At 45.1% G+C, this 26440-nt stretch overlaps 1 protein-coding gene across 4 annotated transcripts in view; it reads left to right on the top strand.

Annotated features, from left to right (window-relative positions):
* The first annotated feature begins 468 nt into the window (after window positions 1–468).
* Window positions 469–26440, top strand: part of KIF2A (kinesin family member 2A) — a 121811-nt gene continuing 95839 nt past the window's right edge. For 2 of the 4 annotated variants that reach the window (XM_089688045.1, XM_089688044.1), the window contains exon 1: window positions 469–752. In XM_089688045.1, coding sequence (XP_089544171.1) covers window positions 692–752 — 61 coding nt within the window. In that variant the 5' untranslated portion in view covers window positions 469–691. The remainder of the gene's footprint in view (window positions 753–26440) is intronic. The other 2 variants (XM_089688047.1, XM_089688046.1) reach the window with 1 other exon arrangement.

Here is a 26440-nt window from a genome sequence, read left to right as displayed (position 1 = left end):
TTTAAAAATGAATAAATGAAAATGTAACGAATTCCAAAAACAAATAATGAAACCAAATGAGTAACATAAGGAATCTACGTGAAGCTACACTACACATTTCCTCCGGCATGTCTGCGGTCTACACATTTTACATAATAACCTCTATATAGCGTCCATCTCACAGGAGAACACAGCTGCAGAATGGAGAACTAGTTCCATGTGTAAGGAGGTCACTGGGACAGCAGCAGCCTTACAATAGCCATTAGCAGCTTTGCTGAGACGCCAAACTCCACATAGCGTCCGTTACCAAGCGGCATTCATGACTACCAGGAGCGCGCCTCAGTGTACGTTAATGACGTATTGCGCGCTGCCGCCGATCGCAGTGAGGCACAGGCTGCTCTCTTTACGCATGCGCCTCCTCTCCAGACAGCTCCGGTGACGTTGAGTGCACGCTTCTCCCGGCTCCTCCCAGTTTGAGCGGCGTCCTGTCTCCTCCCCTCCCTGGCTTGTGAATGTGACCGGCAGAGGCGCTTGTATCGTCCGTTCCCCGCCTCCTCCTCCACAGCCCCGTCCCGTCCTCCCCTCCTCCTCCTCCTGTTACCCGGCATCGCCTCGTCACCGCTGGCCTCGTTTTTTAAACAAAAACATCCCGCAGAGGGGGAGAGAGAGCGGGAGAGGCCGGGGGCAGAGCGGACAGGGGGGGGCGCTGAGCATGGCAGCCAGCTTTGGCAAGATCCAGATCGGGATCTATGTGGAGATCAAGAGGAGCGATGGTGAGTGTGTCTTCCCTCCTCCCACACCGGCATCACAGACAGCCCTCCATTCATTCCTCATACACCGACCGCCATTGTCTGACACTGGGTGGGGGGCCGAGCACTGCGGGAGCCGGGCCTTCCATCACACCGGACCGGGGGAGGCTGAGGACGGAGAGACCATCACAGGACATGGGGGTGTGAGGAGGGGGAGACCATCACAGGACATGGGGGTGTGAGGAGGGGGAGACCATCACAGGACATGGATGTGTGAGGAGGGGGAGACCATCACAGGACATGGGGGTGTGAGGAGGGGGAGACCATCACAGGACATGGGGGTGTGAGGAGGGGGAGACCATCACAGGACATGGGGGTGTGAGGAGGGGGAGACCATCACAGGACATGGGGGTGTGAGGAGACCATCACAGGACATGGGGGTGTGAGGAGACCATCACAGGACATGGGGGTGTGAGGAGACCATCACAGGACATGGGGGTGTGAGGAGACCATCACAGGACATGGGGGTGTGAGGAGACCATCACAGGACATGGGGGTGTGAGGAGACCATCACAGGACATGGGGTTGTGAGGAGACCATCACAGGACATGGGGTTGTGAGGAGACCATCACAGGACATGGGGGGGGTGAGGAGGGGGAGACCATCACAGGACATGGGGGGGGTGAGGAGGGGGAGACCATCACAGGACATGGGGGGGTGAGGAGGGGGAGACCATCACAGGACATGGGGGGGTGAGGAGGGGGAGACCATCACAGGACATGGGGGGGTGAGGAGGGGGAGACCATCACAGGACATGGGGCAGGTGAGGAGGGGGAGACCATCACACGACATGGGGAGAGGGGACTTGAGAAGGGGGAGACCATCACAGGACATGAGGGGGGGAGGAAGGAGAGACCATCACTGGCTTGGGGGGGAGTAGGGTAGGAAGGAAGCGGAGACCATCACAGGACATGGGGGGGCAAGCAGAACTGTCAAAGATGGAGATCAGGAGATAATGATCTGTCAGTAGACAGTAATGAGAGGATATTTGATAGGACCATACTTTCTATTGGGATCATGTCTGGGTTGGACCATGTGTAGAAGAGGGGTGCCTGGGAGGATTATATCAGGGCATCATTGGAGTGGGTATGTCTGAGGATGGGGGTACAAACTGAGCCCTTCCAGAGGATTGGGGAGACCACATCTGTTAGAAGAACATTTTATGAGGCTTGTTGAGAAATGGGTGACTTGGCTAGAATTTTTCAGAAATTGGGATGGTTTGGTTTGTAGCTGTTGGATAATGGGGGTGACTTGGTTGGATTTGATCGGGCTTGTCAGAAATGGGGTGACTTGGCTATGAGCTCTCAGAAATTGGGATGAGTTGGTTAGTATCTGTTGGGGTAATGGGGTGCTTGGCGAGTAGCCATTAAGTAATAGGGTGACTTGGCTTGGAGCTGATGGGTAATGGGGGTGACTTGGCTTGTAGCTGATAGGTAATGGGGTGGCTTGGCTTTTAGTTATTAGGCAATAGGGGGTGACTTTTTTTTTAAGGCAAATAGCTGTTAGCTAATGGGGGTGACGTGGCTTGTAGCTATCGGGTAATGGGGTGGCTTGGGGCATGGGGTGGCTTGGTTGCAGCTGATGGGCCTAAGGGGTGACGCTCACAGCCGACGGGTCACGGGGTTGACTTGGCCCGTAGCCGACGGGTCACGGGGTTGACTTGGCCCGCAGCCGACGGGTCACGGGGTTGACTTGGCCCGCAGCCGACGGGTCACGGGGTTGACTTGGCCCGCAGCCGACGGGTCACGGGGTTGACTTGGCCCGCAGCCGACGGGTCACGGGGTTGACTTGGCCCGCAGCCGATGGGAAAGTCTTGGCCAGGAGCTGTCTGAAAACTGGGTGTCTTGACTAGCAGCTGTAGGAACTCAGTCTAGTAGTGGAGCTGTCAGAAAATGAAGGCCATGTGGCTGGAGCCTATTAGAAATGGTACAGCTTGGCTAGAGACTTCTTTTTTTTAAAACTGATGACATGACTGACTGGTGAAAACACAGTGAAGCATGGATGATGGACTAGGAATGGTCAGAGGAGGGATTGTTTGTATTGGATGTCAGAAGTTGGAGTGATTTGATTAAGACCTGTCAGTGGATGGGATAGTTGAGTAGGACTGTTCAGAAGATGGGGGTAATTGTTTTCTTAGTAGTGATGCAATGAAGAGGTTGACTTGTTTTTTGTGTTTAAAAAAAAAGGTAATTAATTATAAACACAAAAAGCTGTTTTCGTAGAATAGATATGCTGACAATTGTTCACTGGAGGTAGTCCTGTGGGAATGATCTGGAGGAAAGGGAAGTACCAGAGAAGGATTACATAGGTACTGTGTAAGGATTGGTTGTACTCATGGGTACTTTTTTTGAGCTACGTTATGGCTTTTGTATTGTGGGAAATGGGGTGAAGGATGTATGGCCTTTGTATTGTGGGAAATGGGGTGAAGGATGTATGGCCTTTGTATTGTGGGAAATGGGGTGAAGGATGTATGGCCTTTGTATTGTGGGAAATGGGGTGAAGGATGTATGGCCTTTGTATTGTGGGAAATGGGGTGAAGGATAACCACGTGTACCTGCAGTTCAGGTTATGAGATTTTCTGTAGTGTGGTTTTGGTAATGTATGGCAATGTTGTAGAAGCCCAATGATATTAGTAGACCTGGAAATGGGGTGAAAGCTTGGGTAATCTCGGTGGATGGAGATGGCCAGATAGCCGTTGGCAGAGGAACTTCCTATAGCATTCATTTTGACCAAATATGACTATGTATGGTGAGTGTGGTGAAACAATAGATTTGTTGTCCCCTGGGAAATATAAAAGTCATTCTCCCAAAGGATGGCTTGTTAGATCAGGGAGCGCTGCCAGGTGTATGTTTTGGTGTCTCCTTTCTTAGCAACCAGCAATTGCAAAATAGTGACACTGTGGTGATAGACACTCCACCTGGGAGAGGTTGGGTCTATGTAGTCTCTCAGGTTTCATGAACACATTTCTCCCCACTCTTTCTGTCTTGTACTGATCCACAGTCCATCTTTTTTTTTTTTTTGCTATGTTCGTTTGGCCTTTAATATATTCCTGCAGCTGTACGCCTGTGCTCCAAGGTTTTGCTGTAATGTCAGGATACATGTGGGATATTTGAAGCACCGTTCACTAATAACCTCATGCAGCTTACGAGGCCTTCAGTGCATCGTAGATTGGTTACATGGTAGATAAATCTGTGCTTTTTGTTCCAGATTCCTTGGATAATCTGCTTTTGCAGAGACATTTTGGCTTCCTTCCTTCTAGTGTAATAGTCTTGATGGCAAGGCACTTCTGTGTGAGAGCAAATTTGCAATTCCAGCACGTTGCAGTGACACATTACACGCCCCTCCTTCCAGAATGTTTTAGGATATCATTGCCACAGTAACGAGACTCACTACAATGAATGACTTAATTGTGTCAGTTGTTCGGTGTGTACATTACAATGTTGCTCGGTGGGTTTGAATAGGCTCGGCAGGTGTAATGTTTGATGGAGCTGGGCCACGTTTTGCGGTTGAATCGACCTTTGTTAACCCCTTGGCTAAGCATTGTGTCATCTCTGCAGCGATTCACACGCTTTCCTGGCTTTCCTTTATGAAGCTGTGATTTCGGACTTCTCTGGCATTGAGACAGCAGTGAGAATGCAAAGTAGAGCAGTGGTTGAGGCTGTCTGCCTGCCCGCTGTATGTCCCCTCCTCTTTCCAGGCAGCATGGAGGTGCTGAAGCAGAGATTCTCCACAGGGTGTACAGTGCACTGCATCAGGATGCCCGACCCAGCCTGCTGATTGGTCTGTTTCTGCTATCATCCTATCGCTCGCACTGCGTACAAGTGCCAAGACTTGTTGCTATGGCCAAATTAAGGGGGGTAACGCTTTTGTTACAACTTCGCTGCTGCTGAAAGCAGTGGTCAGCTCGTCTGCTTTCTGTGACGGATTTATACCATTGTGCTCTTTCATGGTATGGGTTTTGCTGCATCATCTGTGACCTCTTATCTTTACAGCTGGTAGATGTGTTCTTTCATTACATCATCCATAATTCCTTTGGCTCTTCACAGTGTGTTGACATACTAATGTGCACTTCCTGTATTACTTCATAACGTAGTTTACAGTGCAGGGCTTTGCTACAAGGAGTAATCTGCATTGTTTAAAGCCATCCCTCATGTACTACCATACTTGTCTTGCATGAATTCATCAGAATGGGAGCTGGTGGAAAGAATGGATGAGGTTAGTGAAGAGCTTTAAAGGATAATGCCATCTTTTGCACCCACACTGATAAAAATAGTAATGTGTATTTATATTTTTTTGCATTTGAGTCTGGAAAGCATTGCAGTCATGATCGGTGGGTCCCTGGTGCAATACTCAGACTCCTGCAGGCTATTTCTACAGCCCCGGGTCCATACCAAGTTACAGACCTACCAGCATGAGGCTTCAGGTGAAATCAGTGGGATACAAATATAGTGAAGTCACCACACTCCTGCTCCATTGAGAGGTACAAGTCCCTCTGCTGCGGTGGCATATGAGACTCCTAGTCAGATTATTATTATTTTACAGGATTTATATAGCTCCAACAGTTTGCTCAGCGCTTTACAATATAATGGGAGACAATACAGCAACAATACAGTTCAATACAAGAGGGATTTGAGGGCCCTGCTCCTTGGAGCTTACAATCTAGGAGGATGACATGCCCATATGTGAATGACACAGCTGGACGCTAAAGCTATGTACTGGTCAGATGACACATGCCCAGATGTGAATGACACAGCTGGACAGGTAAAGCGATGTACTGGTCAGATGACACATGCCGAGATGTGAATGATACAGCTGGACAGGTAAAGCGATGTACTGGTCAGATGACACATGCCCAGATGTGAATGACACAGCTGGACAGGTAAAGCGATGTACTGGTCAGATGACACATGCCCAGATGTGAATGACACAGCTGGACAGGTAAAGCGATGTACTGGTCAGATGACACATGCCCAGATGTGAATGACACAGCTGGACAGGTAAAGCGACACATGCCCAGATGTGAATGACACAGCTGGACAGGTAAAGCGATGTACTGGTCAGATGACACAGCTGGACAGGTAAAGCTATGTACTGGTCAGATGACACATGCCCAGATGTGAATGACACAGCTGGACAGGTAAAGCGATGTACTGGTCAGATGACACAGCTGGACAGGTAAAGCGATGTACTGGTCAGATGACACATGCCCAGATGTGAATGACACAGCTGGACAGGTAAAGCGATGTACTGGTCAGATGACACATGCCCAGATGTGAATGACACAGCTGGACAGGTAAAGCGATGTACTGGTCAGATGACACAGCTGGACAGGTAAAGCTATGTACTGGTCAGATGACACAGCTGGACAGGTAAAGCTATGTACAGCCGCACCAAATGTAAAAATGCACAGGGCGATTCAGGGAGAAGGACCCCAAGATTAAAGCTGTACACTCATTCTACGAATTTTGTCCGGTTCTTCAGGAAATGCGGTACGCGGATGGCTGGCCACCTGCCGCCTATTATTCTACAACTGAAAAATTGAAGGAGCCAGGTGGAAAATTGTTGGCTGCACAGCATCCAAATCCAATACTATGCAGTCACTGCCAGGATGTCTGACAGAAGCTGGCAGAATCTATCAGCTGCTGTATAGTATGGATGGGCTAAATGATAATATTCTGTGTGTACCTAGTTTTAGTGAGGATGAAGGGGGGGGGGGGGAGGGTTTGCAGACTGTCACCATGTTTCATGTCACAGTCTAAATATGGGTGTAGCCTGAAACATGGTCTCAAAGGTGGGCTTAGCTTTACAGTAGTATGGACCCCTTCCCCGCCATCTCCCGGCCCTTAAAGAGGTTCTAAATTCTGGAAGGCGAGCATTCTGATCATGTGACTGCTGTGATTGGTAGTCACAGCTGGCGCATGATTGGAATGCTCCTGATCACAAGTATGCATTGAGAGCTTTCCGATACCTGTCGGTAACAGTGCTGTGAGTATGCAGGGAGCGCACACTCAGCTCAGGAATGTGTTTAAATATATATGCAGCCTCTAAGCATTATAACCCACCTGCTGAGAGGCCGCATATAGGCATAACCAGTTCCACTGTACAGTTCAGCTGCCAGCGTCTTAGCAACCAATGATGTTGTATGATTTGGGTCACCCTGCATCCTAGCAACCAAAGATGCTGTGTTTCTTGGGACTCCGGGGTCCTAGCAATTAATGGCAGGGGGTAGCAGAAATGGCTTTGGACATGGCTAACCCAAAATGAAATTGGTCTAGTTTAACTAATTGCCGACCCCAGATAGCCGAATGACGGCTGCACTGCGGCCGGTCAGTTCTGGGTGGGCGTCATATGACGTCCTCCCAGAACGCGCTCTCCTGCGCGCCCCCCGGGGCGCGTACCCGGCGATCTCCATGATCGTTGTGTCCTACGGACACAGCTGATCACGTGACGTGGTAAAAGGCCAATCACAGCGACCTTTTACCACGTGATCAGCCGTGTCCAATGACACGCTGATCACCGGGAAAATGCAAATGCCGGTTCTCGGCTGCACTTTCCTCACGCTGTCAGATCGTGAGGAAAGTACTGCCGAAAACCGGCAGTTGTCAGAACGGGGATCGGCACCGATCATCAGGGTCACTGATCACCAGTGCCCTGATGATCGGTGCCCAGCAGTGCCACACACAAATTCCGCCCACCTGTGCCACTCAGCAGTGCGCCCACCTGTGCCCAGCAATGTGCCCACCTGTGCCACCCAGCAGTGCGCCCACCTGTGCCCAGTAGTGCCACCCACCTGTGCCCATCAGTGCTGCCAGTCAGTGCCCAACGGTTGTGCCAGTCAGTGCCCAGCAGTGCCACCAGTCAGTGCCCAGCAGTGATGTCAGTCAGTGCTATCTATCAGTGCTGTCTATCAGTACCCATTATCAGTGTTGCCTATCAGTGCCACCAATCAGTGCTGCATATCAGTGCCACCTATCCGTGACACCTCATTAGTGCTGCCTATCAGTTCCGCCTATCCATGCCACCTCATCAGTGCCGCCTATCAGTGCCCATCAGTGCTGCCTCATCAACGCACATCAGCGAAGGAGAAAAATTACCTGTTTGAAAAATTTTATAATAGAAACAAAAAAACTTTTTTTTTTTTTCAAAATTGTTTGCACTTTTTTTGCTTATAGCACAAAAAGTAAAGCGCCCAGCGGCGATTAAATACCACCAAAAGAAAGCTCTATTTGTGAGAAAAAAATGATAAAAATTTCATATGGGTACAATGTTGCATGACCGCGCAATTGTCAATCAAAGTGCGACAGCGCTGAAAGCTGAAAATTGACCTGGTAAATAAGGGGGTACAAGTGCCCGGTAGGCAAGTGGTTAACTCCACTTTCCTCGTCTACATTGTAGCAGTATTTATTTTTTGAACTTTTCCCAGGCACAGGACCATAATTATTTACAAGTCTTGTAAATAGGAATTTATCTTGCGATGTAAGATGAAACTGTTGCAAATGTTGCAGAATACGATACATCACTTTTATCTGAGGTCACACCTTCAGTGATGTGTTGCAACTACTCTACTGAATGGCTGTCATTGTGTTGAAATGAGAGACAGCCATTAAAATATCATTAAAGGTAGGACGCAATGGCAGCCTCTCATTTTTTTAGCTTATTGGATATGTCTGCCAGTGTAGAACAGACCATAATAAATGTTGTTGTGAACATCATGAAAGTTGATTCTGTTCCTTTTATCTTTTTTCACTTCTTTATCTCAGAAAAGCCATGCACATTTCCAGCTTCCTGTGTCATAGAATGTGAAAGGCGGGAATGATCTGTGGCAAATGAAAACTAGGTTAAGCTTTGCACAACATACTGATATACGGAAGACCTTAATTCAGATTTGTGTGCATCTCATCACAATCTGCATGAAATGGGCCCTGGAAATACAATACTAAAGACACATTTGTGCAGTGTGGTTTGGATTTTGGTAGGCAGCTCAAAATGCTGATTCTGTAGAGTTTTACACTAAGCACAGCAACTTTAAAACAGGAACAGGAGCAAAAAAAAAAAGACAACTGCAGCCTTGATGGTGTTCTACACAGCACCATGACAGACAAAAGCCTTACTGCCCATCAAGCTGAGGGTCCAGTTCATTTTTTTCTACCTCAGCTTGCCATGGGGGTTCATCTGGGCTCAGTTACTTTTTGCTGCTAGTCTGTTCCTTGCTGTTTTCTTTGGTGGTCTCTATGGTGCAGGGGGTCAAGCCATGGTCACAATAACTTGGGGTACAAGGAGACCTGAGAGTGAGAAAAGTACCAGCTGGCTCCTCATATAAATCCTGTGAGAGGCAGGCCTACACAGACTAGACTTGTATGCATGTCTCGGGTAGGAATGTGGGTGTTTATGGCTTAGGTTGTGGGCTCCCTTTTCCTTAAAGTGCCTTTTGCCTATGCCAGTTTCTCAACCTTTTTAACACTGAGAACCCCTTGAAATGACTTTTTCAGGTGTTGCCAATAATTACTATATTAACAGGTTAGGGCACACTAATGTGAACAGTTAATTGAGATATAAAAAAATAAAGGAATGAGTTTGGCTTATCTGACTCCCATGGCTGCTCTATATGTCATAATTTCAGTAATAATGAAATGAAAAGAAGTAATTGTTAAGGGGTGGAAATGAAATGAAGACCGTAAATATGTTCCATCATATTCGTAGTCAGAGACGAGCCCCCTTACACTGGTGATTAGGAAAATGCCCCTTTACGGTGGTGATCCAGGAAATGCCCCCTCAAATTGGTGGTTGGTGATAAAGTGCCTGCTTGCATTGATGGTTGGTAAAGGGCACCTTTTCGTTTGGTGGAAAGACCCCCTTATGTTGGTGGCCGGTGGGAGAATGGCACCCTTGCACTGTTGGTCAGTGGGAGTAATGTGTCTTAAAGTGATACTATACCCAGGATCCTGCATTCACTATATCTGGTGTCCCACAGTACACAGAACATGGAAATGTAATTATTTTAGTAAATATAAACTGCTAAATAATACCTTTTCTCAGCAGCAGTTAGAGCAGTCTTGTGACTTCTATTAGTGTCCAGCAAAGCACTGGCTAAAGCTTGTAGGGGGAATTGTTATTCTTCCTGATTGTCCTATGAGGTTGTAAAACACCTGACCCTCTGTCTGGATGGCACTGATTGGCCCTGTTCTAATCACATGCACTCTCTCAAAAATAAAAAAGCTCTCTAGCAATACACACTAAACTGAACATATGCAGCATGCCCCCAAGGCTCTGTTCTATCAGCAGATGGATTGGGGACCGTTGAAGGAGGGGACGATCAGAGAAGACAGGATCAAACTTCCTTTTTACACAATGCGGAGGATTAATCTCTTAGGTTCCACAGCAAGTATAGCAAGCATACTTTACTGCATATACACACTGATTTTACTGTTGTGGGTTTAGTATCACTTTAAATTTGTAGTCTGTCAAAATAATGTCCTTACATGGATAATCAAATGATTGTCCACCCTTTCCGCACCCCAGGCATACAGACCTTATTAAAAGGGTGCTGGGGCTGGATGGGAAGCAGTTAAAAAAAAAAATAAAAATCAAGCAGCAGTCTGACCATATACTGTATACAGCACCCCACCATGTTGACCCTGGTGTGAACACTTTTCATAGTGAGAAGACCAGGCCGCCAATGGGAGTAATAAAAATTGACAGTGGCAGTTGGTTGAATCCACCATAATTCTGTAGGAATTGGTAGCAGCATTCTGTTAAGCCCACAGAACCACATGCCACAGTGTTGCGACTAGTCCCATATTTGGTTGGGTTTCAGATAAGCAGACAGGATAAAACATAGATTCAATAGATTGAGTGGAAGCCAGTGCTGTTTTAGGTTCTGAAACAGGTGCTGGTTATATAAAGCTGTGGCTTTGTCCAGTCATTGTTGGAAGCTGACTCAGTATGGCCAAAGCCATCCACTTCTGGTTGTCAGCAAATAGAAAAGCATTGCAGTGTTGGCGTTGTTGCCCATCTTGTAAGGAGTTGGGATTGTGACATCATGCTTGTTCTTTATAAAGCCTTACTGCCTAAATAGGTATTCTAGAATGTCATAAATCCTCCACGTCCCTCTGCTCCATCTACGTTACGTCTATGTTACCAAAGGCTTTTATAGAATGGTGAAACTTTGTGCTTTGCTTTAAGGGCTCATGTACATGGGGGTTTGGGAAAACTCTTCCGACTTCTGGAAACTGACTGCTTGAAAATGTAGGTCAAAAAACGGCAGTTTAGCCACGTTTACATACCGCGTTTATGTGCGTTTGCATTTAGAAGCGTTTTTAAAAGATAACCTCAGGAGACCTTCCCAAGTGACCAGAATGCACTGAAAAATAGCAAAAAATTAACTATTTCAGACATTTTGAGAGAAATAGAGCAGAAGCAGAGAGAGCAGTATGTGTTGAGATTTCTTGTCTTTTCTTTTTGTATTCACTATGGATCCCATCATGATCATAATGCAGCACGTTCTACCATTTTTTTTTTTTCTTCATGTGAAACCTGGAACTGACTGCACTGGTGTACCGGGTCCATTTGAATACATGGAGAACGTTTTGCATGCATTGTTGACAAAGAAAAAAGGCTCTGAACAGCATCTGGATATGGACCTGTCAAAAAACGTGTCTAAATGCAAATGCTTTTAACGCGGTTAAAAGCATTTACAGGCGTTTGAAACGCCACTAAAATCTACTCCTGAATGCAATTTTGGTGCGTTAAAAAAAGACTGTAAACTCAACTGCCTGTAAATGACGATGTGTACATAGACACACAGGAAAACCTAAAGGAGAGTTCAGGAGCTGCTGAAAAAAATGCTCAATAGCTCCTGACAGTCAGTTTAGCAGATGCAGTGTACATGAGCCCTAAAGCTGAACTCCAGACATTAAAAAAAAATTTGACACAGTGAAAGCGGTAGTAAAGTCTGAAGAGCAAAAAAAATGGTCCCCCTGTAGGTTTAGAGTAGAACTATAGGCAAAACCTTTTTTTTTTTTTTTTCATTTTAGAACGAGCAGGGGAAGAGTTATAACCCCTGTCAGTTTGTTTGCCATCTGTGTCCCATTGGGGGTATTTACCTTCACTTCCTGTCCCATAGCCAAAACAGGAAAATCCCTGAAAATTAAGGGAATTCCTTGGGGACTCCCAGGTCACCAGAACTAGTGTCCCCATTGGAAAATGTTCCCTCATTTACTTTTTTGGGGACAGCCCAAAAGTTTGGGTTTCTTTTACTTTCAATGGTAAACAGGACAAATAGGATTAATCTCCCCAATGGGGTTACAGACAGCAATAAATGCTGACAGGTGTTCTAATCCCTCTCCACTATATCCAAAACTATAAAGAAAGTTATACTTTAATCACTTGCCTACCAGGCACTTATACCCCCTTCCTTACCAGGCCAATTTTCAGCTTTCAGTGCTGTCACACTTTGACAATTGCGTGGTCATGCAACATTGTACCCATATGCAATTTTTATCATTTTTTTCTCACAAATAGAGCTTTCTTTTGGTGGTATTTACTCGCCACTGGGTGTTTTACTTTTTGCGCTATAAACAAAAAAAGAGCAACAAATTAAGTTTCGATCATAAAATTTTGCAAACAGGTTTTTTTCCTCCACTGATGTGCATTGATGAGGCAGCACTGATGGGCACTAATAAGCAGCACTGGGAACGGACAGGCGGCACAGGTGGGTGGTAGTGCTGGGCGGAACTGGTGCAGATCCCTGCTCTGACAACTGACGGTTCTCGGCAGTACTTTCCTCACACTCTGACAGCGTGAGGAAAGTGCAGCCAAGAACAGGCAATTGCATTTCCCGGTGATCAGCGTGTCATTCGACACAGCTGATCACATGGTAAAAGGCCGCTGTGATTGGCCTTTTACCACATCACGTGATCAGCTGTGTTTGTAGGATACGAAAATCGCTGGGGGCGCGAAGGAGAGCGCGTTCTGGAAGGACCTCATATGAGGCCTTCCAGAACTGGCTGGCCACAGTGCAGCCGTTATTCAGCTACCTGTGGTTGGCAACTAGTTAAGTCAGTGTATTTGTATGCATTGTATGCTGGTACATTATGACAGACTTGCCTACAAATGGAGTCATTACAAAAGGGGATAACAGGCGCATGGTGTGGCAGTCCATGTATGTTTGAGTTCCAAATAGGCAGGGGTGAAGGTAGTCCAGTAGGCACTAAGGGCAAGCTGCGTAGAAGCGAAGCATAACTCTGCAGAAGGGAAAATAAAGAAACACAGCGCCTCTAAGTGTGTACTGTGAAGGTATTTAATAAAAAGATAAGTAGTAACTCGCATCTTACAATTTAAAAACGGGTGTAACAGCGTATATCCAGAGATGGACGCGGTTCAACCATTTTGGCTTCAACCTCCATCTTGGCAAAGGGATTAACCATCCTGACAAATATATTTCTCCCTCATTCTTCCCCCCTCCCTCCTTAGAGAGGTCCAGGGACATTTGGCCAGTATGTGTGTGAGTTGGGAATGACACAGGAGGGTCATAGGAGCTATAAAGCCCCCCAAGGGAGCCGGGGCCTCCCTGTCCCAAGAACCTGCAAATTGTAACACCTCGTAAGAGATAAGGCAAGCTTTCCCAGGAGTTGAAAGAGATTCCAACCTAATAAACCTAACTCAGCGTAGGTGACAGAATCAGATCAACACTTTTCAAAATCCATTTCTCCCCTATGTCTCATATCTTGGAATATGAGAGACTTGCATAATAACTGGACTTATTGTCAGATTGGCCACGAGAAGGCGAACAGTTTGATAGGTCACTTGCATTCTCGGATACATAGGAAAACAGAAAAGTAGATCTCGTGAACCTTACAGTGTATAATTTCATAATTCATATCTAATCAATCCTTGGACGTGTCTGCATAATAATCTACCCGCGGGTGGAATGTCACTTGTGCAGCTGGAAAGTTATGGGCCAAGATATGAGTTATGGGAGATTTTGTCTCTAGTTGAGGTATCCACTCATACCTCCACGCCCTAAGTGGGGTATTGGTCCTTGACTTCAGAGACACCCCCTGCTGGGGACTACAAAATAGACTGTCAGGCCTAAGAGTCAGGTTGAAGATAGCTCCCATTTTAACATCAATAAGACCTGGGGAGACTCGTGCCCTTTTGCTCTGAAACTTGGATCGGCTAACCCAGGACTTTGCCAAGTACCTTAACCCTTTCACCTCTCTCTATCTGCTTGCTGTGCTGTTAGTCTCTGTATATTTATATATACAGTGGGGATCGAAAGTTTGGGCACCCCAGCTAAAAATTTGTATTAATGTGCATAAAGAAGCCAAGGAAAGATGGAAAAATCTCCAAAAGGCATCAAATTACAGATTAGACATTCTTATAATATGTCAACAAAAGTTAGATTTTATTTCCATCATTTACACTTTCAAAATAACAGAAAACAAAAAAATGGCGTCTGCAAAAGTTTGGGCACCTTGCAGAATTTATAGCATGCACTGCCCCCTTTGCCAAGCTGAGACCTGCAGTGTCATGGATTGTTCTCAATCATCGTCTGGGAAGACCAGGTGATGTCAATCTCAAAGGTTTTAAATGCCCAGACTCATTTGACCTTGCCCCAACAATCGGCACCATGGGTTCTTCTAAGCAGTTGTCTAGAAAACTGAAACTGAAAATAGTTGACGCTCACAAAGCTGGAGAAGGCTATAAGAAGATAGCAAAGCTTTTTCAGATGTCAATATCCTCTGTTCGGAATGTAATTAAGAAATGGCAGTCATCAGGAACAGTGGAAGTTAAAGCAAGATCTGGAAGACCAAGAAAAATATCAGACAGAACAGCTCGCAGGATTGTGAGAAAAACAAATCAAAACCCACGTTTGACTGCACGATCCCTCCAGAAAGATCTGGCAGACACTGGAGTTGTGGTACACTATTTCACTATAAAGAGATACTTGTACAAATATGGTCTTCATGGAAGAGTCATCAGAAGAAAACCTCTTCTACGTCCTCACCACAAAAATCATTGTTTGAACTTTGCAAATGAACATATAGACAAGCCTGATGCATTTTGGAAACAAGTTCTGTGGACCGATGAGGTTAAAATTGAACTTTTTGGCCGGAATGAGCAAAGGTACGTTTGAAGAAGAAGGGTCACAGAATTTAATGAAAAGAACCTCTGTCCAACTGTTAAGCATGGGGTTGGATCAATCATGCTTTGGGGTTGTGTTGCAGCCAGTGGCACAGGGAACATCTCACGAATAGAAGGAAAAATGGATTCAATAAAATTTCAGCAAATTTTGGATGGTAACTTGATGCCATCTGTGAAAAAGCTGAAGTTAAAGAGAAGATGGCTTCTACAAATGGATAATGATCCTAAACACACCTCGAAATCCACGGGGGATTACATCAAGAGGCGTAAACTGAAGGTTTTGCCATGGCCTTCACAATCTCCTGACCTCAACATAATTGAAAATCTATGGATAGACCTTAAAAGAGCAGTGCGTGACAGACAGCCCAGAAATCTCAAAGAACTGGAAGACTTTTGTAAGGAAGCATGGGCAAAGATACCTCAAACAAGAATTGAAAGACTCTTGGCTGGCTACAAAAAGTGTTTACAAGCTGTGATACTTGCCAAAGGGGGCAATACAAGATATTAACTCTGCAGGGTGCCCAAACTTTTGCAGACGCCATTTTTTTGTTTTCTGTTATTTTGAAAGTGTAAATGATGGAAATAAAATCTAACTTTTGTTGACATATTAGAGGAATATCTAATCTGTAATTTGATGCCCTTTGGAGATTTTTCCATCTTTCCTTGGCTTCTTTATGCACATTAATACAAATTTTTAGCTGGGGTGCCCAAACTTTCGATCCCCACTGTATATCTTAGTTACATCTTTTTCTGTAAATATTTTTATTGCACCCGTTTGACCTTTTAGTATTAAATCTTTCCTTCCTCCTTGATCTGTTTCTATAGCGCTTTATTTCAATTTACGAATTCCTGCCTCTAAAGAGAATGCTACTGTGTTTGTTTAGCCCTCTGCATAATCGGCCTGCGATGACAGTATTATGCAGACGATTATCTCAACCATTATAGTGTTTTAGCTGATATTGCCGAGTTTCCTCTTTCTCTGTACAAAAAGGAGGTGGTGGCAGTGTGAAGGGTTAGTTGCATAATTAACCTAACCCAGTAACAATCGCTCAGGCTGCCGGTACATCGATTGTGGTCCAATTAGCTGGAAAATCGTTGTGCAGGGTGCAGCTGGGTGTGGTATTGTTACGCACGTGACATCACGGTTTTAGCTCAGCTAGTCCTTCGGTCACGAGTTTGGTGAGAAGGTCTGGAGTCTGACGCCGCGATCGTGGCAACAGGCTCATGGGTAAGAGGGTGAGACGTCTAGCCAGATGTTGTGTGTCTGATCCAGAGAAGAGATCTATTTGAGTCTGTCAGCAGGTGGTGCTGTGCATGTGCAACATGGATGGTAAGCCTGGTGTAATCTCCAAGGTGTCTGCCAGCAGATGGTACCGTGCATATGCAGTATGGATGGTGGAGCTTTGCAGAGTCTCCAAGATGTCCGGGATCAGCACATGTGGCGTCTGACGTCATCAAAATGTGACTCATTTCTGAGCATGTGCAGGACGAGATGAGTCCTGGCGCACTTTTTCATCAGGCAGCTTACAAATGGAGCCCTCCAGCGATGCACTGTCAGGGCTCTCCCAGGTCCCTGGTGCTTCCATCTTTACACAGTCACTCAAGCTTGTGCATGGGAGTCCCATCACTGTGCACACAGAATGGGCCATAAATGTGTTCTGAGCTGCTGACGGGTCAGGGGGGAAGGCTACCTGCTGATAGGCAGGGGGGAGATTTATGACAGAAGAGACCTCCGAGGCCTCTCCTGTTCTAAAAAGCCCTGCCTGTCAGCAGCTTTTTAAATTACTGACTTTACTACCTTTTTTAAATGTTCATTAAAAAAAGCTACAAATTATATATTTTAAAAAGCAAGTGTAAGTGCCTGAATTTTACCTTATATCGGCCCTTCAGTCTTCTATATTGTGTACTGGACAAGAAGGCAGACTAGCACCAGGAACCATACAAACCCTGCTGCTTGTACATGTGTTGACAGGGAACATGCTAACAGGAACAGGGAGATAAACTCATCACTCTACTGTTGTTAGTTTGTTATTGGCTGATACATGGAGGTTACCAAGCTGTGTACCTTCGTACAATTGTCTTCTAGTAATTTCCTTCACCTCCTTGACTCTGCAATCTTCACCGAGCAGCCCCGCTTAGACTCGCACTGCCTTTCACCAGAAATGGCCGCCTTGTACTGCACATATGCTCATTCCTCCAGAGTACAGCTTTGCTATACTTTTTTTTTTTTTTTTTTTTTTTTTTTTTTGGAGCTTTTCATCTCCAAGGTGGGTGCACAATGAAAATCCCTGGATTGGGGCTGAAAGTATTTGTCTTAGTGGGATGTGCTTCCAGGGGTTGGGGAATTTAAAGTATATGTAAACCTTAACCATGAACGTTCTATTTGTTCCTTCTTGGTCTGTTAAAGATCATTGAAAGTATATTATATTTGCTTTTATCGTGCAAACAAAATATCTGTTGATAATGTCAGCAATTCAGAGCTGTTCTGTACCCAGTGCTCACTTTGTGTTGTGTAAAGGGGAGTAATTTAGCCTCCCAGTCCTTTAACAGGCAAATCAGCACTAGAAGTGGTTGTACACCTCCAGACTTGAAATATGAACAAAGCATGTTCCTCTATAGTGTGTACTTATATCAATCCAGAGTTCTGTCTTTTTGTGTGCCGCTTCCTTCCTCTATCAGCATGAATTGCTTCTGGCTAGTTTTCCTGACATCAAGAGAAAAATGGTGACAGAAGAGAGAGTTTCAGCAAACTGACAGCCTCTGCTCTGTTCCTGTGTGGAGGGGGGTTGTCTCTTCTCTGTTCCTGTGGAGGGGGGTGGGGGTTTTCTCTTCTCTCCAATCAGCTCTCAAAATTCTCTTCACTGGTGTAACTTCAGCTCTCTACCCCCTGCTTTTTATAGTTGAGAGATCCTTTGTAAATTCTGCACTTTCAATGGATTTACAGAAGAGAGGACTGTACAGTGAGGAGCAGAAGTATTTGAACATCCTGCAATTTTGCAAGTTCTCCCACTTAGAAATCATGGAGGGGTCTGAAATTCACATTGTAGGTGCATTCCCACTCTGAGAGACAATTAAAAAAAGAAATTCAGGAAATCACATTGTATGATTTTTAAAGAATTTATTTGTCTTGCACTGCTGAACATAAGTATTTGAACACCTAAGAAACAGCAAGAATTCTGGCTCTCAAAGACCTGTTACTGTGCCTTTAAAAAGTCCACCTCTACTCCACTCATTAATCTAACTTTGTAGCACCTGTCTGAGCTCTTTAAAGACACCTGTCCACCCCACAGTCAGTCAGACGCCAACTACTACCATGGGCAAGAGCAAAGAGCTGTCAAAAGATACCATAGACAGAATTGTGGACCTCCACAAGGCTGGAAAGGGCTATGGGGCAATTTCCAAGCAGCTTGGTGAAAATAGATCAACTGTTGGAGCAGTTGTTAGAAAATGGAAGAGGCTAAAGACGACTGTCAGTCTCCCTCAGACTGGGGCTCCATGCAAGATCTCACCTCGTGGGGTATCACTGATAAGAAAGGTGAGGAATCAGCCCAGAACTACAAGGGAGGAGCTGGTCAATGACATGAAAAGAGCTGGGACCACAGTTTCAAAAGTCACTGTCGGTAGAACACTATGCCGTCATGGTTTCAAATCATGCATTGCACGGTAGGTTCCCCTGCTCAAGTCATCACATGTCCAGGTCTGTCTGAAGTTTGCCAATGACCATCTGGATGATCCACAGGAGGCATGGGAGAAAGTCATGTGGTCAGATGAGACCAAAGTAGAACTTTTTGGTCTAAACTTCACTCGTCGTGCTTGGAGGAAAAAGGATGAGTTGCATCCCAAGAACACCATCCCTACTGTGAAGCATGGGGGTGGTAACATCATGCTTTGGGGGTGCTTTTCTGCGAAGGGGACAGGACGACTGCACTGTATTAAGGAGAGGATGAATGGGGCCATTTATTGTGAGATTTTGAGCAACAACCTCCTTCCCTCAGTCACAGCATTGAAGATGGGTCGTGGCTGAGTCTTCCAACAGAATGACCCGAAGCACACAGCCAGGATAACCAAGGAGTGGCTCCGTAAGAAGCATATCAAGGTTCTGGAGTGGCCTAGCCAGTCTCCAGACCTAAATCCAATAGAACATCTTTGGAGGGAGCTGAAACTCCGTGTTGCTCAGCGACAGCCCCGAAACCTGACAGATCTAGAGGAGATCTGTGTGGAGGAGTGGGCCAAAATCCCTGTTGCAGTGTGTGCAAACCTGGTCAAGAACTACAGGAAACGTTTGACCTCTGTAATTGCAAACAAAGGCTTCTGTACCAAATATTAACACGGATTTTCTCAGGTGTTCAGATACTTATGTTCAGCAGTGCAAGACAAATAAATTCTTTAAAAATCATACAATGCGATTTTTTTCCTTTTTTTTTTTTTTAATTCTGTCTCTAAGTGGGAATGCACCTACAATGTGAATTTCAGACCCCTCCATGATTTCTAAGTGGGAGAACTTGCAAAATCGCAGGGTGTTCAAATACTTCTGTTCCTCACTGTATATAGACGGTACAACTTATGTAGGAGGATTTGTTTCATCTGTATATCACCTGAGGTCAGCCACTTCGCTGGGTATATGTAAGGGTTTACAATCACTTTAAGGATAAAATGGTTTAGCTCCCCTTTAACTACAGCAGAGAGAAATCAGGTCTCCTTCCCTGCCAAACTCAATTTTTTAACTTGTGCCTACAGGCTTACCTGTAGGTACAATGAATATCTCCTAAACGTATACTGTTTAGGAGATATTCACATCGGCAATGGCCGGTTATGTCACCCTTTTCGTGTAAATATGTAAGATCAGAAATATTAGGGCTGGCATGTTTAAAGGCGCATGATTTTGACACTTTTGATCCTGGCTTTCCTACCCTTTGACAAGGAAGGTGGGATGTCATTCTTTTCAGACTTCATTGATCACTACATTTGTCCATTAGTAATTTGGTAGTTGAGCCAAGCTCAAAATAACAGCGCCAGACCTTGTGCCTTGTAAGTAAGCCAACAGTTTTGGATCCCTTCTTCATATCCTTGCACATTTACTTTAAAGTGATCCGTCTTAATATTGTAAACCAGGGGTGTCTAGCCCACAGGCTGAATGCATCCCAAGACAAAGTTGTAAACTTTTTTTTTTTTTTTTAAACATCTAGTGAATGTGGCTGAAGAAAAATGTTAGTGTCTTGTTACTGGACTTTTATACATTTAATCTCCCACTCTTCACAAGGATGCCTTAATCATGTCATTAGTTTTCGGCAGCACCTATATTCATGAGCAACTATTTTCGTGGACGACGCAAACGAAGGGCAAAATTAGAACCAAATTATCGGAGTACTTTGAGAATGAATTTAGAATTGCTACTACATCCATCAAACCAGATATTGATGCGTTAAGCTGGGTACACACCATAAGAAAATCAAAAGAAAAAATCCATACGAGGGTCGATTATCTGATCATTAGTATAATGCTTTTGACAGCGCATTCTGGCTGTTCATGCAAAAAATAAAAACAAAGGTACAAGCTAGAAATTTTTTATCGTACATGAACACATGGTCCAATTTTCGCTTATTGTATATAGTATTCGTATGGAAAAGTTTTAGTAGAGAAATGCGCATGATCAGAAGCAAAGAACAACCTGGAAGAACGTTGCTACAAACAGAAATCCTACACAAGAACGAACATTTGCCTTTGGGAATTTTCATTAAATACCATTATCAGTTACATCATGATATGCACTTTCGTAGAAAACCGGATGATTGTTCGTATGATTCTCAGTGTGTGTACTAAGGTTGCACATGTATCGGTGCCGATAGTAAGCGTTTGCATGAGTACTTGTGGAAATGCTCCCATACCTAGAACCAATACCTTTGCAGTGCAATGTTATGACTTCAGCCTGGGTTCAAACCAGTGTGGTGCAGGAAAATGCATATGATTCAGACAGGATTCTTTGCAGTGTGATTTGAACGCATTCATTTTGTGTGGGCTCAAATCGCACCACAAAGGTATGTTATTGGTATCTGCGAGTACTTGAGCACAATTAACGATACTCATACTCGCCAGTAAAAAAAAAACAAAAAAAGTATCTGTTCACCCCTAGTGTGTACCCCTCCTTAGTTTATCAAGAGCAGTGTCAAATATCGCACTAGTTTTATGTTGCCCTCTTTAACTTTTTTAATAAAAATATTACAAAATTAATGTAGTTTTATTACTCTGGTACCTTATCTTTATCAGTGATTTGTTAACTTGTGATCTGCCCGTCAGCTATCCTTATTGTTTGTTTTATGTGGGGCCCAAGACAAACCCTCTTCTTCCAGTGTGGCACAGGAAAGTCAAAAAGTTTTATTATTATTATAATACAGTATTTATAAAGCGCCGATAGTTCGCTCAGCGCTGTACATTACAAAGGGGGACAGAACATGTGACAGAACAATAACAATACAATGCAAAACATGAGGGGATCAAGGGCCCTGCTCTTTCGAGCTTACAATCTAGGAGGGAGGGGATGGTGGCACAGGAGGAGAAAGCTGTGGGGGATGGAGTGGTAGGAAGAGTGGAGGAGGTCGGCAAGTTAGCAGGGGGTAGGGTAGGCTTCCCTGAAGAGATGGGTTTTCAGGGTGCGCCTAAAGGAGAGGAGAGTAGGTGATAATCGGATGGGTTGGGGCAGGGAGTTCCAGAGGATGGGTGACACCCTGGAGAAGTCCTGGAGGCGGGCATGGGAGGAGGAGACCAGGGAACTAGAGAGAAGGAGGTCTTGTGAAGAGCGGAGTGTGCGTGCTGGGTGGTACTTGGATATTAGGTCAGTGATGTAGTTCGGGGCAGTATGGTGGACGGCATTGTACAGTTGCAAGAAAAAGTATGTGAACCCCTTGGGATTACGTGGAGTTTTGCATGAATTGGGCATAAATTGTGCTCTGAACGTCATCTAAGTCACAACAATAGAAGAACACAGTCTGCTGAACATAATACTACACAAACATTAGATGTTGCCATGGTTTAATTGCACATAACATGTAAACATTCACAGTGCAGAGAGGAAAAAGTATGTGAACCTTTGGACTTAATAACTGGTTGACCCTCCTTTGGCAGCAATAACCTCAACCAAACGTTTCCTGTAGTTGCAGATCAGACCTGCACAATGATCTGGAGTAATTTTGGACCACTCCTCTTCACAAAACTGTTTCAGTGTAGCAATATTCTTGGGATGTCTGGTGTGAATCGCTCTCTTAAGGTCATGCCACAGCATTTCAATCGGGTTGAGGTCAGGACTCTGACTGGGCCACTCCAGAAGGCGTATTCTGTGCTGTTGCAGCCATTGTTTTGTTGAATTACTTGTATGCTTTGGGTCATTGTCCTGTTGCATCACCCATCCTCTGCGGAGCTTCAGTTGGCGGACAGATGGTCGTAGGTTTTCCTGCAAAATGTCTTGATAAACTCGAATTCATTTTCCCATCAATGACAACAATCCGTCCAGGCCCTGAGGCAGCAAAGCAGCCCCAAACCATGATGCTCCCTCCGCCATGTTTTACAGTGGGGATGAGGTTTTGATGTTGGTGTGCTGTGCCTTTTTTTCTCCACACATAGTGTTGTGTGTTCTTCCCAAACAACTCAATCTTGGTTTCATCTGTCCACAGTATATTTTGCCAGTAGTGCTGTGGAACATCCAGGTGCTCTTTTGCAAACTTCAAACGTGCTGCAATATTCTTTTTGGACAGCAATGGCTTCCTCCGTGGTGTCCTCCCATGTACTCCATTCTTGTTTAATGTTTTCCTTATTGTAGATGTGTCAACAAAAATGTTAGCATGTGCCAGAGATTTCTGTAGGTCTTTAGCTGACACTCTGGGATTCTTCTTTACCTCATGCAGCATTCTGCGCTGTGCTCTTGCAGTCATTTTTACAGGATGACCACGCCTAGGGAGAGTAGCAACAGTGCTAAACTTTCTTTATTTGTAGACAGTCTGTCTTACCGTGGACACATGAACATCAAGGCTTTTGGAGATACTTTTTGAAACCCTTTCCAGCTTCATGCAAGTCAACAATTCTTGATCGTAGGTCTTCTGAGAGCTCTTTTCTGCGAGGCATGGTTCACATCAGACAGTGCTTCTTGAAACCAGTAAACCCAAAACAAGTGTGTGTTTTTTAAGGGCAGGACAGCTGTCAGCAACACATCCAATATCATCACACTGATTGGAGTCAAGGTTGGCTCACTCCTGGCTCCAATTAGCTCTGGGAGAAGTCATTAAGCTAGGGCCTCACATAATTTTTCCTCTGTGCACTGTGAATGTTTACATGTTATGTGCAATTAAACCATGGCAACATCTAATGTTTGTATAGTATTATGCTCAGCAGACTGTGTTCTTCTATTGTTGTGACTTAGATGACGTTCAGAGCACATTTTATGCCCAATTCATGCAAAACTCCACGTAATTCCAAGGGGTTCAAATACTTTTTCTTGCAACTGTACGTCAGTGTTAGGATTTTGAATTTGATCCGTTGTGCAATCGGAAGCCAGTGGAGGGATTGGCAGAGAGGAGTGGCGGAGATGGAGCGGTTGTAAAGGTGAATGAGTCTGGCTGCTGTACTCAGGATCGACTGAAGCGGGGATAGCCAGCGGCGAGGCAGGCCAGTGAGGAGGGAGTTGCAGTAATTGAGTCGTGATACGATGAGGGAGTGGATGAGCTGTTTAGTGGTTTCTGGGGTTAGGAACGTGCGGATTTTGTCAATGTTGCGGAGGTGGAGTCTGCACGAGTTTGTTAAAGATTGGACTTGGGGCTGGAAGGATAGGTTGGAGTCCAGAATGACACCAAGTACTGTGGCCTGCGGGGCGGGTTTGATAGTGGCGTTGTTGGACATGATGAAGAAGTCAATGGGGGGGTGGTGTCTGGGCTGGGGGGAAGACAAGAATCTCGGTCTTGGAGAGGTTCAGTTTAAGGAAGTGGAGTGACATGCAGTCTGATGTCGCTCAGTAGGTGTGTGATTCGGGCGGAGACCGAGGGGGTGAGGTGGGGGGTTGAGAGATAGATTTGTGTGTCGTCGGCATATAGGTGGTAGTTGAAGCCATGAGAGTGAATGAGTTGGCAAAGGGAGGAGGTGTAGATGGAGAAGAGAAGGGGGCCCGAGGACGGAGCCTTGAGGGACCCCAACAGAGAGGGGGAGTGAGGGGGAGGTGGTTGCATTATAAGTAATGCTGAAAGAGCGTTGTGACAGGTAGGATGAGAGCCAGGAGAGAGCAGAATCTCTGAGGCCAAGGGAGTGTAGTTTTTTGAGGAGGAGGGGGTGGTCGACTGTGTCGAAGGCCGCAGACCTTTTAAAAAATCCTTCCAAAGAGTAGACAGCACAAGATGTATGCTGTTATTTTTAATAGCTAGGAAAGCCTTCTCTGTGTCCCTTTTTATTGGTTTAGTTTTCCTAGATTACTGTGGTCTGACTTTCCACACTTCACAACCAGATGTCACCAACTGACATTCCAGTGGGAGTACCTTTACTGGCCATTGAGTCAGCCTGAGGACAGGTGACATGGCTTAGCCATAAAGTCAGCGAAGGTGTGGTGTCTGTCTGACAGCATCTTTGTTATGACAGTTTTATTAGGGTCTGTTATCAGCACTGAACTCAGGAAGGTCATAGGATAGCCTTATAACCTTACACTAAATATAAACCCTGAGAGGTAAGACTGCACTATTACAACTGTTCAAAATTACTGAGTCATATTATTGCAAAAGTCAACTGGTGACTGGTTCTCTTTGTCCCTTTAACTTCTGCCACTGCAATGACTGAAGTCGGCCATAGACTGCTTCAAACCATGTAAGGGCAGGTTAAATGTACCCAAGTTGATTGAACGGTCAACTTCGGTTCAACCAGCCTGCTGGATTTTACCTGCGATTTATTGCTAGCAGCTGTTATAGCCGCTAGCAGTAATCACTGTGCTCTCTTGGCAGGGACGAGGGCCACTTTAGGGATTTGGTATCCATTTGTGGGCCACAATGAAATGAAATTGTTCAGAATTTTAGAATTTTTTTTATTTTGAGTAGAATAATTAACATTTTCCTCCTGCAGCTGCTGAAGAGAGAAGAGGAGAAGCTGGCTTTCAGTGGTTGCAGGAGGAAAATAGAGAGAATAAGTTCTTGTAAATGCTGCTCCCACCGCCCCTCCTGTCCAAGTGTAAAACAGAATGTGATGGGGAGGCCGCATGATCTCCCTGGAGTATGGAGAGGGGATTTACCACTCAAACTGCAAATGTAAACGATTCTCATTGTCTTTAGCCCCCTAAAAGGCTTCTTTCACACTGTTGCACTGTGGTTTACCAGCACTGTGAATGCAGTGCACTTGCAGCATTCCTGCGGGTTAGCTGCCCTTTGCGATAGACTTCTATTATATTTTGTGGGTGTGGTGCACTTTCTAAAAGCAGACCAAATCTCCTGCATTTAGCTGCATCTTTGGATCAGTGTGAAAGCAGCCTAATAACCCTTTTAATATGCCCATTGCAAAAGTGCGGTGTATGTGTTGTTTTAATAGACTGACCTTTTCCAGGTTCTGCATTGCTTTCTGTGTCCAGGCTTCTAAAAAGGTCCCAGGTGAAGTGCACGTGCTATCACTCGGCCTGGGACAGGAGTCGGCGCTACATAGGAAGCATCTGCTTATGTAGCGTCTGACCTCTCCATGGTCACCTGCTTCCTTCGCTGCTGGTTTTGACTTGATGGGATAGCGGGTCAGCAAGGCCAGATTGTGATCAATGTGTTGCTGACCCCAGGTATGCATTTGCCTTGTTTGAATTTGAGAGCCACAGGTTGAGCACCCCCTGGTTTTAGACCCATTCTCAGTTGGGAGTCTGCCATAATGTGCATACTTGCACAGTATGACAAGAACCCTTGAAGACCCAACCATTTGTGGATTCCCTTTCACTTCGTTAGGGTCAGCTTATGGGGGTGGGTACGGAGAGTTAAGCTTTAAAGTGTTACTAAACGGTAAAATCAGTCCATATATGCAGTAAAGCATGCTTGTTATACTCACTCTGGAACCTAAGGGGTTAATCTGCATTGTGTAAAAAGGCTGTTTGATCCTTTCTTCCCTGTTCCTCCCATTTTTCAAGCGACCACCACTTATCTCCAGACTGAACTGTAGGCATACACATGCTCAGTTTGGTGTATATTGCTAGACAGGTTTTTTTTATTTCTTGGTAGAGTGCATGTGATCAGCACAGGGCCAATCAGCACTGTCCAGACAGAGGTCAGGGGATTTCCATCCTTCTAGGGCAGAAAGAAAACTCCTACAAGCTTTAGCTAGTGGTGGGCTGGACACAGAAGCCACAAGACTGCTCTAACTGCTGATGAGAAAAGGTATTTAGCAGTTTATATTTACTAAAAATAATTGCACTTCCATGTTCTGTGTACTGTGGGAGACCAGATACAGTGGGTGCAGGGTTTGGGGTTTAGTAACACTTTAAGGAATTTAAGGAAAATAAGTTGTACTTTTTATTTTAA

Source organism: Staurois parvus, unplaced genomic scaffold (genome assembly GCF_062004578.1).
Source record: "Staurois parvus isolate SC_StPar_1 unplaced genomic scaffold, SC_StPar_1.0 ptg000445l, whole genome shotgun sequence".
In the NCBI taxonomy this organism is placed as follows: Eukaryota; Metazoa; Chordata; class Amphibia; order Anura; family Ranidae; genus Staurois; species Staurois parvus.
This window is presented reverse-complemented; position numbering and strand designations above follow the sequence as displayed.